We start from the raw sequence: 12,749 nt of genomic DNA on the forward strand, positions 1-12,749 counted from the left end.
GTTAATCACTACGTCCGGTGTCACTGCCTGCTCCGGTGACTTTTTTTTCTTTTTTAAAGGAGCAGAAACAACCTTCATGGATATATGAATATAGGCAAAAGGCCCACGAGTACAAAGGAAAGGCCAGAGTCTCCATGAGAGTGGAGCCTGTCGAAACCTATTTTTCATTGCTGATCTTGAAAAAAACATCATTATCAAACATGTTATGGAGTAAGTAAGATCATAGAAAGACAAGAAAAAAATTTATCATGCTTTATTAATAATCTCAAATTTAAAGGATGTCAATATTGTGAAGCATGTTAACATTGGGTTGCCTTCTTATGATAATTTTACAATAATAATGGGTGGTAACAGTACAGAAGAACAAGGAGCCCATGGACATTTAGCTAAATTTCTGCTTGGGCGAAATTGGTGGGCCTTGTCCAAAGTCCATCAATAAGCCCACCCATACATCTTTTGATTCTGCAATAATAATAATAATAATAATAATAATAATAAAGGAAGCAGCAGCATTTTTCCAAATTTTGATGGAGAAACTAGAAAGCGTTCCAAAAAAAAAAAAAACGGGAAAAGAAGGCTAGGAGATGTTATTGACAAGACTCGCCTCCTATACTGTCCACTGGCTCTTTACCATGACCTATAAACCCCAACGTCATCTTCTCCATCAAGGTAGCTAATTACTATTAACTTTTTAATTTTTTGAGAAATTGCCAGTAAAGAAAGAAAAAACCCTAGCACAAAAATTAATGTCTGAATGGAACACTAATCAGTCATTTGCAGGGACGGCGGCGGCGTTACAGAGCTCAGCGAAAAGAGCGAGGACAATGAGCAGCACTTCAGAGTCTTCTTCTTCCTCCTTTAAGGACGCTTTTGGCAATTACGCTAATTATCTCAATAACCTTGTAAATATTTATTTCCTTTTCTCTCTGTTCTTTTTCCCATTTTATTTTAATTATCATGTTTCAATTTTAAGAAAATATGCAATTATTTCTGTTTATTACATAATACGTGAAGGAATGGTTATTTTTCATTAAAAAAATAGGTATTTTTATATTCGAGATTGCTGTTTCAAATCCGTCGATATGGATCTGGGTCTGGTCAGGTCGAGTCGGGTCCATGAGATGAGTTCTCTGATTTCATTATCAAACACTGTGTCATGGCAGCTTCATTGTTGTTAAGATGACTTCTACAATTTGCATGAGTGGATCTTGGATAACTATTATGTAGTTCGATACATTTTCTTGCTGTTAAATTATTGAAGCTTCCGTAACACTTGACTGAAATCATGTATGCTTGTAGAATGAAAAACGCGAAAGAGTGGTAAAAGCGAGCCGGGATATCACCATGAACAGCAAAAAGGTCATATTTCAAGTTCATAGGTAACGTCTTTGGATATCTGGTTTTTCTTGTCATAATAGCTTTTGACCTTCCTGGTGTGATTACGTCATTTTTTGGGGTCATACGATATCAGTTGAGGTTCACTTTAGGACACACTCGAAATTCTTGATTTTGTGATTCTACTGGATTGTAAACGTTGTATTCTTCATGTAATAATAGAATCAGTAAGGACAACAGAGACGAAGTTCTTGACAAGGCAGAAAAGGATTTAGCTGCTGTGACAGAACGGTATATGCTCAAGTTGGTGAAAGAACTGCAAGGGACCGATTTCTGGAAGCTAAGACGAGCATACTCTCCTGGGGTTGTATATTTTTCCCTGTCCCTATTGAGGCCAGATGTGCAGTATTGTATCAACTCATTATGCTTGGTGTCTTTGCAGGTACAGGAATACGTTGAAGCCGCAACATTCTGTAAATTCTGCAGAACTGGGACTCTTTTAAATCTGGATGAAATAAATGCTACTCTGTTGCCGCTAAGTGAACCATCCGTTGAGCCTTTGCAAATAAATGTCCTTGACTATTTGCTGGGGGTAATTGCTTGAACTATATCCCAATTCCAGACATTCTATCTTGTAACATGAAATTGTGAACAGTTAAGTGATAGCGCCTATTATTTCTAGTATATGAAATCAACCACTTGAAGGGTGTAGCAATTTATATTTGCACAGTAACTTGTGAACCAAAGTCATTTTATCATCTAAGCAAGCTGCTCACACTTCCAGCACTAAAAAACAAATCTGCATTGACAAAATATACTAGCATATATATGATTACCAAAAACCCCCAAGGGGTTGTACTCTTTCAATAGCATGATTGCGCCCATGTGTGTGTTGGAAGAGGTGCTTAGTCTTCTGGTACAGCTTGCAGATTTGACCGGAGAGATGATGCGATTGGCGATTGGGCGAATATCAGACGGCGAGCTTGAATATGCCAAGAAGATATGTCAGTTTGTTCGTGATATCTACAGGGAGCTGACCCTTATTGTCCCATATATGGATGATAGTTCTGACATGAAAACAAAGATGGACACAATGCTCCAAAGCGTGGTGAAAATAGAGAACGGTATTTGATTCTAATATGCTTGCTCATAATTGTGAAAAGTGATTAATCATATCCTACTTTACAAGTGCACATGTAAAGAAGATGTTAACTCGTTGAAGCAGTATCACACCTGAATTCCTTGTATTGAATTGTGAATAGAATTAGGCTGATTGGACAATTACTAATCAAAGTATAGTGTTCTAAGTCTGATAAAAATTTGTTTAAACCTGAGCAGTATTTATATTGGTGTTTGCTTGCTTATCTCATTGACGATATAACAATGGTATGGTGATTTTTCATGTCAATGGTGGTTACAGTTTTGCATGATACATCTTTCATCCTTGTCAATCTATGCTTTTTTTTTTTCCTGCATTGTTTAGACATTTATTCAAACTTCTAATAAAGTGACATGTTATAACTTATAATTTGATGCTTGTATAGCGGTAAAAAGCCATGAATGAGTCTGTTTAATTTCCTAGAGTAAGTGAAGGAAACAGGATTTTGTGGAGGTATCTTGTATATGTCCTCTTCCATTTCAGCATGTTTTGAAATTAAACAATAGTGTATTGGTATTTACACCTATTATCTTGGATGAGCATATGGTATCAGGCTGTAAATTTTTTTTCAATTGAGCTAGAAAATGGCAGAGAAGACTTTGCCTCCATATGTTTCTATTCAGGTTTTACTGCATCGTTTAATTATGTTATTGTTGCAGCTTGCTATGGTGTCCATGTGAGAGGATCTGAATATACCCCGCTGCTGGGATCCAGTGAACCAAGTTCTTTTTTGTTGAGGGTATCTGATGCCGAATTATAAAGTATTTTCTTCTCTGAGATACTTTTTTCTCTTTTTACTACCTACGGTACCTTTTTTTTGGTTAATTTTATGCTAGTTGCACTGGATTTTCCCCTGATGCAGGGCAGTCTCTTTGTCCAGTAATGCTTAGAAGAGATGTTTTTTTTTTTTTCCTTGCCAATGGAAAGATTTTGAATCACTTATGGGGGCAAGATTTGTACACGTGACCTCCTCCCCTGCCTTGCAAATCTACTTCCTAGGAAATCTAGTTTGTTCATATGCAGCAATATTTGTGATAGACAGTCATGGTGTTGCAAAGAGGCAGACATAATTTGCTGGACCTTAAGGGAAATAGTTCCTCGAAGAGTTTGAAAGGAGCTGCAAGTAACTGTGCTGCTAATGCTTGAATTTGAAGCAGTGAAATCCTTCCAAAGATCAAATGACACGATGCTTAAAATGAGAACTTTGAAACGCTCCCTTTCTGTTTATCCCAGAGTTTTCCAATTGTGTAAGATAGTGTAAATCTTGGTAATTTTACATTGCGAACTTGAAAATCATGGCAGGCAACTTATCGATTCGGAACAGCTTGCCCTGGTTTACTTGTTAAACATCTTCTTCTATGCACGATCATTCTGGGCTTCAGGTTTAGGGTATGAAGAAATCTATGTGGACTGCATTCTTCCGCACGGACATATCATATTACCATGCGCAATATGATAAAGAACCCGCTGGACCCGCAGGAGTGGTCTTGGTGGCTGGATAGCGACCCTTCTCTCTATAGTGCGCGAGCAAAGGCTGCTTTACATAAAATAATGCAACATTGTTCTCATTTTGAATATAATTGTCAATCATAAGTGAACTTTTGCATCTTTAAGAGATCAATGTGCCTAGAATAAACCACAGGCTTCCCGTTATAGCGTTGATCAAGTCACTTGGGATCAAATCATGTGTTCTTTTTCTAAAGCCCTAAAGGGCACTTCGTTTATTAGAGTAGCCCAAGGATCATTGTCAATTACACCTGTAGCTCAAGGATCAGAAAATGGCTCGGGCCACCTGCACTGTGCCAATACCAGACGATCACGTTGTTTAAGTATATCCGATAGGACCACCTGCACTGTGACATTTCCAGGATCGATGTTAAAGTGCACCTAACCTTTATATGAATCATCAGGGCGTGTTTATGAGGAGTGGTCCAGACATGTATTGCGATTTCTTAGGGTGTGTACGAGGGATGAACTGTGAGGAGTGAAGGATTGGTTGTTCACTCTGTTTGGGAAGAGAAAGATACATGTCCAAAACTACTAATCTTTTTTATTTCCAAAGCTTACTATTTAGGTAGATTGGCTCTCGTCATTTCCTTCCTTTATAATTTTATATGATCTTAATTTAGGAGGTTTGACGCTCAAAAAATAACAAAGGACAGGTTATCCATCATTTATCTTTCCCTTAATGGCGTTGATCAAGTCACTTAGGATCCAATCATGTGTTCTTTTTTCTAAAGCCATAAAGGGCACTTCTTTCATGAGAGTAGACCATTCATTGTCAATTAAAGAGCAACTATGCCTGCTAGTGGTTGTCGCTTCCTCAATACCTGACCCACTTCCTCACATTAAAGATGGGAGAAAGAATCTAAACGTCCAGAGTTATTGGCACAAGTTCACCTCTCCCTTTCATGCTTCAGTACTTTTGTATATATTATTTTGTTATTTATTTATTTATCATCATATCACTGAAAGTGTGAGGTTGGTTTTTACAAGTCTATATATTGGAAATGGGAATGATACAAGGATCAACTTAAATATATTTCCCTTTCAAAATATATCACTCAACCCTAAAAATCTCAAAGCACTTCTTCTTGAGCTACAATGGCAAGCCCCGAGCAATCTCTCTCTCTTCCCGTATTCTTGCAAGAAAATGAAACCTCCCAGGAATTCAAAGACTTGATAGCCTCTATGCCCACTGAGAAAGGCTGGCTTGCAAAACAACTCCATCAATACCAAGGTTTTTGGCACTCAACTAGGCAACTTCAAGGGGTTCTGGCTTGCCAAAAACACTTCCAAGCCCAAGATGGCGATATCTTTCTTGTCACCACTCCTAAATCAGGCTCTACTTGGCTAAAGGCCGTGATGTTTGCCTTGGTGAATCGGGTTTCCTTTCCTGACACTAAACAACACCCTTTGCTCACTAACAACCCTCACGGTCTTGTGCCTTTCTTGGAGATGGAATACATTGGCAAAGAGAATCTTGACTTCACCAACTTCACTTTTCCTAGGCTGTTTTCAACTCATCTCCCACTCTTGTCACTTCCCAGATCTGTGGAGGACTCTAATTGCAAGCTTGTTTACTTGTGTAGGAATCCTAAGGACATTTTCGTGTCCCTTTGGCACTTCACTAACAAGTTGAGACCCGTTGATTGGGGTGCTAGTTCACTTGAAGAGACCTTCGATAAATTCTGTAGGGGAGTGAGTTTGTACGGGCCATTTTGGGACCATGTTTTGGGCTATTGGAAGGAGAGCGTGGAAAGGCCTCACAGGGTATTTTTCTTGAAGTACGAGGAAATGAAAAGGGAGCCCAGGATTCAATTGAGGAGACTGTCTGAATTCCTGGGGTGTCCATTTTCCCTCGAAGAAGAGAACAGCGGTGTCTTGGATGAAATTTTAGAGCTGTGTAGTTTTGAAAACCTGAGCAATTTAGAAGTGAATAGCATCGGAAGGCTGCATTCCGGAGAGGAGCATCAGGCCTTTTTTCGGCGAGGCGAAGTTGGCGATTCCATGAATTATCTCACGGCTGAGATGGTGGAAAAATTTGACATGATCACTGAGCAGAAGTTGCATTGTCATGGTTTAAAGTTCTAGTTCGTTCCGAAGGCCGCACCATCTTTCTTTCTTTCTTTCTTTTTTTTTTTTTATTTACGTGGATGTCCGGACCAGCTTGCGCGCACCACGACTAATCCCGCGATCAACTGAACATCCTGGAAACCCAATGAACATGTAAGGCACCGTAGGGGTGACAGGCGTGCACAGCAAGGTTTGAACCCTGGTGCAGAAGAAGGGAATAAGCCCCTTCCACCACTAGACCAAGACCTCAAATGCGCCGCACCATCTTTCTTTACTGTTTATCACCATGCATCTTTTGTTGTTAAGTTGGTCAACATCTAGGCCATTTATCATATGTTTCACTATTGTTGTCAATCAAAACTGTAAGCAATAATGGCATGCATGGTCATTGTAAGCTACAGTACTGACGAGGGAAGCATGAGCGCTGAGCCATAGTTTTAAAATCTGGTCTGGTTTGGCAGGTTTTTCCGGCCGATTTTGGACAGGAACTGAACTGGGTTAAAAAAAAACAGGAAAAAAAAAACTCAGTGTGACTCGGTTGACCCGGCAAGATCCGGTCAATACCCGACTGCAAACCTGTTAATTTTTATTTTTTTTACTAAAACGATGATGTTTTGATTTTAAAAAAAAAAATAACCTAACTAACCTGATCAAAACTTAAAATCTGCACCTTAAACCAGACAAGATCTTAAAATTATGCACATAGCAGATCTGCATGCTTACGCACGATATTCTAGTGTTTTAATATGTTTGATTTGCTGATTGCTACGTGACCAAACTTATTAACGTATCCCTAGTGAGTTTCCTGCCATTGCTCTATGCTTTGCAATCTTGCTTGTTTACAATTATTTTTATGAACCCAGTTTGTGTTGGTTACTACAATTTCTTGGTGTAAAATGGACGATCCTTTAAATGACAAGTTTATCACTACAAGGGGGTATTTTAGAATTCTAACTCGATTTCATAAAAGTTTTGAAAAAGAAACATATATTAATTTTTTTTTGAAAATATAATACAATTTAAATATAACTTTTATTGAGAATAGTGGTTCACTATAACCTGGAAATCATAATTCTTATATAAAAATAATGTATCTTTTAATTTAATTAACATATAAAAAATTAACCTAAAATTTTATGAATATCCAGTAGTCAAAATGTGTTTTCAATTACCTTTTTTTTCTTAACCATTTGATCTTAAATCTTATTTGTTGGCTATTGAATTTTTATAAATTATTTAATTGACTTTTATTTAAAGTTGTACCAGAAAATATATATTTTTATTCTAGATAAAATTTATATATAAAATAATATTCTAAAACATGTACATGTTAAAACTATATTATTTTTCAAATATTTTTTTCACATGTTGTGTTTTTGTCCTAGAACTTTCGGTAAACTATTCTATTTCGAAAAAAAAATCCACAATGTGTTTGTGTTTATATAGAGTCACTCGTAAATTGAAATGTTTGGTGACTCTTGAATTTGGAAAATATAACAATATACTAGTTCAACCTCTGAGTGCATTGATTATTAATACGTCAAATATTAATAATAATAATAAAGGAAAGGTAAGTCTACTTTTCAGGTGATTTCAAAGTCAATTTGTGCTTTATTATTATTAAGTATGAAGTGTAAAGCCGGAAGTTGATACTACACCATTTAATGGACAACGATAGTAATTTATAGTGTGCTTTTTTATTTTTTTGTATTATTTTGAGCAATTTTTTCTTTTTTTGTTATTTTTTTTACTTAATCTTCAAATTTGTATTGAATTTAGAGTTAATAATTTATTTTTATATAGTTATTTCAGTATAAAAAATATTTTTAACATATGGTTGATATTAAAAAATATTCTAGCAATGAATTATGGTTTATTTTTAAAAATATTTACTTAAATAAAAAATGCTTTTGAAAAAAAACTAATTTAAGCTTTGTAGAGTTAATTGTCCAATTTACAAGCTTGAAAATATAACCTTGTATTTCTTGGTTTGCACGTCCAACGGGATATTTTTTAATAAAACTTAATAAATTTTTTAAAAAATATTATTAAATTTTAGAAAGTCCATGTATCAGTTTGTAGGTTTGAAGAGTTTAATTATTTTTTTATCAAATTAAAAATTGAATTTATTTTATTTTCGTTAAAATTATCATATTCTATTTATTTATTTATTTCTTCAAGGCTATTCTATCTAGTTTCGGCTGCTCGCTCGGCACCCTTGTAGGTTGATGTTCTTTAGCTTCACGGGCTACGGCTCCGTCAAACGAAGTAGCTACAAAAAGGGAACTGGACGAGAGCCCAGCTCTCAAATAATTTATAGATCCAAGTGTCAAAGCCCACAAATCACATCTTCCACTTTACAACTGAAAAAAGCTGCTCTGGGCTTTCTAGAGCGAGTGAATTTGGACGATCATTTTCAATTCCTAGAGCCCAGTCAACGGTTCACTCCGGCCTGGCAGTTTCTGTAATTGTCAGGAGCCGATTAATGGGCTCCAGCCCACTATTTTCTTGGGTCCTCGTGAGCTTGCTGGGTCAAAATATGTCTACCCTCCCCTCTCATTTTAGCCACCCTTCCTGTGCTACAGGTTGATGTGTTTAGAAGTGGAATAGTAATTATGATTTAAATTATTTTTAATTTATAATTGTATTAAAAAAATTTTTATTTTATATTTTTAAAATTATTTTTTAACATCAATATTTCAAAACAATCTAAAAATAAAAAATAAATTAATTTTAAACTAATTTTTTTTCTTTATATTTTTAGAAAATATAAATTCAATTATGTTTCCAAACACTGTCGTAGATAGAATAAATGAGATATAATAACAGAGATGAGATAATTAGCGTGTTTAGAATTACAGTATATATTGTTTTTTAAAATGCTATTTTTAGAATTATATTAAAATAATATTTTTTATTTTTTATATTAATACATTAAAACAATCTCAAACACGGTCTGTCACACAAACAAACAGTGCCACAACACATGTAACAGAACATAATGCAGTTATTTTTGGTTTGGAATTCAGGATGTGAATTTTAATTGGTTAGTTGAAAGAGTTTTAATTACCTTCCAGACTAATTAGCATATATTTAATGTTTTCCTTCCATGAATATTCTGCACATTAATATTATCTTGAATATTCTGTTTCATGATATCATATACCTATGATAGAGCAGATATAAATGTTGCTAAAAATACCTTCAAATTAACTTCACATACTAGCTCTGGGATATTAAAATATCATTCTTTATTCCTTTAAATAACCTTTTTTTTTTTAGTTGTATGAGTAAAATAATCTCTGAAACATTAAATGTGCCACTGAAGTGATGATCGAGATGCATAAAGGCATTAAACAATTTCAACCTAGTTGAAATATGCCTATTATCCACGTCAAGAAAATAAAATCGAAAACCTGGTGTTCAGAAGTTTTCTTTTTAGACCCAAAGAAAAAAACAATTCCTGAATATTTATATCTGGCCCTTTTAAAAATAAATTTGATAAGCTCTAGCTAGGCAGTCCACACCAACCTGTTATTCTACGATTAAATGCCTTATGTACTGAAAGCGAGGGCCGTATCCCGTGTGATCATATCATTTTTTAAAGGCATATATGTTGCTTGGCCGCTGGGCAAAATTATTGTCACTGCTATTTCCAATATGAATTTGTTCATAGAAAGTTTGGAGCAAAATGGTAACAATCAATACAAGGCGATCACATGGTGAAATTCATTAATTCACGCAGCAAAATATAGATTAAATAATTGCCATAACAACACGTGTCATGGCAAGGGTGCACAGAGACCATAAGGTTTTTCGTCCAACCTTTTTATTGTACCCAATTTGATATAAAAAAATGAAGGCGGATCTGTGCATAGCAGCCTCTCAACTAACAAATCGAACATGGTTTTCAGGAGGATCTTAAAAGGAACCAAAGGTCAAGGGTTGTAGGCACAAGTTCACCCTCTCCCTTGGCTGCTTCTGTACTTTTGTATATATTATTTTGTTTTTTATTTATTTCTCATCATATCATTGAAAGTATGAGGTGGGTTCTTACAGGTCTATATAATGTTAACGGGAATGATACAAGGATCAGCTTAAATATATCACTCAACCCTAAAAATCTCAAAGCACTCCTTCTTGAGCTACAATGGCAAGCCCCGAGCAATCTCTTTCTCTTCCAGTATTCTTGCAAGAAAATGAAACCTCCCAGGAATTCAAAGACTTGATAGCCTCTATGCCCACCGAGAAAGGCTGGCTTGCAAAACATGTCCATCAATACCAAGGTTTTTGGCACTCAACTAGGCAACTTCAAGGGGTCCTAGCTTGCCAAAAACACTTCCAAGCCCAAGATGGCGATATCTTTCTTGTCACCACTCCTAAATCAGGCTCTACTTGGTTAAAGGCCGTGATGTTTGCCTTGGTGAACCGGGTTTCCTTTCCTGACACTAAACAACACCCTTTGCTCACTAACAACCCTCACGGTCTTGTGCCTTTCTTGGAGATGGAATACATTGGCAAAGAGAATCTTGACTTCACCAACTTCACTTTTCCTAGGCTGTTTTCAACTCATCTCCCACTCTTGTCACTTCCCAGATCTGTGGAGGACTCTGATTGCAAGCTTGTTTACTTGTGTAGGAATCCTAAGGACACTTTCGTGTCCCTTTGGCACTTCACTAACAAGTTGAAACCCGTTGATTGGGGTGCTCGTTCACTTGAAGAGACCCTCGATAAATTCTGTAGGGGAGTGAGTTTGTACGGGCCATTTTGGGACCATGTTTTGGGCTATTGGAAGGAGAGCGTGGAAAGGCCTCACAGGGTATTTTTCTTGAAGTACGAGGAAATGAAAAGGGAGCCCAGGATTCAATTGAGGAGACTGTCTGAATTCCTGGGGTGTCCATTTTCCCTCGAAGAAGAGAACAGCGGTGTCTTGGATGAAATTTTGGAGCTGTGTAGTTTTGAAAACCTGAGCAATTTAGAAGTGAATAGCATCGGAAGGCTGCATTCCGGAGAGGAGCATCAGGCCTTTTTTCGGCGAGGCGAAGTTGGCGATTCCGTGAATTATCTCACGGCTGAGATGGTGGAAAAAATTGACATGATCACTGAGCAGAAGTTGCATTGTCATGGTTTAAAGTTCTAGTTCGTCACGAAGGCCGCACCATCTTTCTTTACTTTTTATCACCATGCATCTTGTGTTGTTAAGCTGTGGTCAGCATCTAGGCCATTTATCATGTGTTGCACTATTATTTTCAATCAAAACTGTCTGCAATAATGGCATGGGGAACGAGCAGAACATGTCTTTAATTATCAAGGCAGATTACACGTGATATTCTGGGGTGTTAATATATTTGAGTTGTTGACTGCTACGTCACCAAACTTATTAATGCATCCCTAGTGAGTATCCTGTCATTGCTCCATGCTTTGTATTCTTGCGTGTTTATAATTGTTTTTATGAACCCAGGTTGTGTTGGTTACTACAATTTCTTGGTGTAAAGGATGGACGATCCTTTAAATGACAAGTTTATCACTACAAGGGGGTATTTTAGAATTCTAATGCGTTTTTATAAAAGTTTTAGAAACGAAACACATGTTATAAAAAATTTGAAAAAATAACATAATTTAAACATATTAAAATTAATGCTTAAACACTAACAGTTATTATAAAAATCATGTCTCTCACAATTTAATTAACATGTATATAAAATCAATCCAAAATTTTATGATGATTCATCGTGGAAGGTGTGTTTTGAGTAATAATTTCTTTTCTTTTTTGTTATTTGATCTTGAATCTTATTTTTTGAGTATTGCATCTTTGTAAATTATTTTATTGATTTTTATTAGGTTAATTAATTTGCAAGATATATATATCCTTAAACATTCACTAAACAATTCCCATTTGAAATAATATATGTATAGAAAAATATATTTTGAAATGTGATCATTATTTCAATAATATTTGTGTACAAGAATAATATTCTAAAACATGAGCAGTGTTTAAACTATATTATTTTTTAAATATTTTTTAATAAGTATTATTTTCCAGGAATTTTAGCAAACTATTCTATTTTTAAAATATAAAATCCACTATCAGGTGTCCTGGTATGTGTGTGTGTGTTTATATATAGTCACTCATTTCGCAGTGGAGAATGCATAATTACAATCCGAAGTTAAGGTTATTGGTTATATATGATGGGCAACACTGATGATTAGGTATGTAATTACTCGACGGCAACATAAATTGAAATGTTCGGTGGCTCGTGAACTTGAAATGTTCAATCTGTGAGCGAGTTGATAATGATTAGTAAGTCAATGATTAGGAACTCCGTTCCAAAATAATAATAATAATAATAATAATAATAATAAAGGAAAGGAAAGTCTACTTTTCAGGTGATTTTGTCGATTTGTGCTCAATCATTAATAATAAAATAATAATAATAAAGGAAAGGTAAGTTCTACTTTTCAGGTGATTTTGTCGATTTGTGCTTTATCATTGTCATTATTATTAAGTATGAAGTGTTAAGCCGGAAGGTGAAACTACAGCATTTAAATTTAATGGACAACAATAGTAATTTATAGTTTTTTTTTACCATTTTTTTTTACTTAGTCTTTCTACTTTATGTTGAATTTAGAGTTAATAATTTATTTTTTACATTGTCATTGCAATATAAAAAAATATTTT

At 35.3% G+C, this 12,749-nt stretch overlaps 3 protein-coding genes across 5 annotated transcripts; all 3 read left to right on the forward strand.

Moving 5' to 3' along the window:
• Positions 1-510: 510 nt before the first annotated feature.
• Positions 511-3,881, forward strand: LOC118046862 (uncharacterized). 3 transcript variants are annotated; one of them, XM_035055952.2, is made up of 8 exons: positions 511-669; positions 781-902; positions 1,300-1,379; positions 1,558-1,699; positions 1,778-1,927; positions 2,258-2,459; positions 3,154-3,255; positions 3,357-3,881. In XM_035055952.2, the coding sequence occupies exons 1-7, from the start codon at positions 585-587 to the stop codon at positions 3,252-3,254; spliced, it is 882 nt and encodes a 293-aa protein (XP_034911843.1). In that variant the 5' UTR covers positions 511-584; the 3' UTR covers position 3,255; positions 3,357-3,881. The 3 variants fall into 3 exon arrangements, with proteins under 3 accessions (XP_034911843.1, XP_034911850.1, XP_073268264.1); XM_035055959.2 differs by having other exon boundaries at positions 3,154-3,881; XM_073412163.1 differs by having other exon boundaries at positions 537-669; positions 771-902; positions 3,154-3,881.
• Positions 3,882-4,952: 1,071 nt separating this feature from the next.
• LOC118046852 (cytosolic sulfotransferase 12) lies at positions 4,953-6,411 on the forward strand. Its single transcript, XM_035055924.2, has one exon. It carries the CDS (start codon positions 5,099-5,101, stop codon positions 6,086-6,088), a length of 990 nt encoding a protein of 329 aa, XP_034911815.1. The 5' UTR covers positions 4,953-5,098; the 3' UTR covers positions 6,089-6,411.
• A 3,710-nt stretch (positions 6,412-10,121) lies between these two features.
• Positions 10,122-11,544, forward strand: LOC118046848 (cytosolic sulfotransferase 12). The gene has a single exon (XM_035055910.2). It carries the CDS (start codon positions 10,221-10,223, stop codon positions 11,208-11,210), a length of 990 nt encoding a protein of 329 aa, XP_034911801.1. The 5' UTR covers positions 10,122-10,220; the 3' UTR covers positions 11,211-11,544.
• The last annotated feature ends 1,205 nt before the right edge of the window (positions 11,545-12,749 follow it).

Source organism: Populus alba, chromosome 10 (genome assembly GCF_005239225.2).
Source record: "Populus alba chromosome 10, ASM523922v2, whole genome shotgun sequence".
Lineage (NCBI taxonomy): Eukaryota > Viridiplantae > Streptophyta > Magnoliopsida > Malpighiales > Salicaceae > Populus > Populus alba.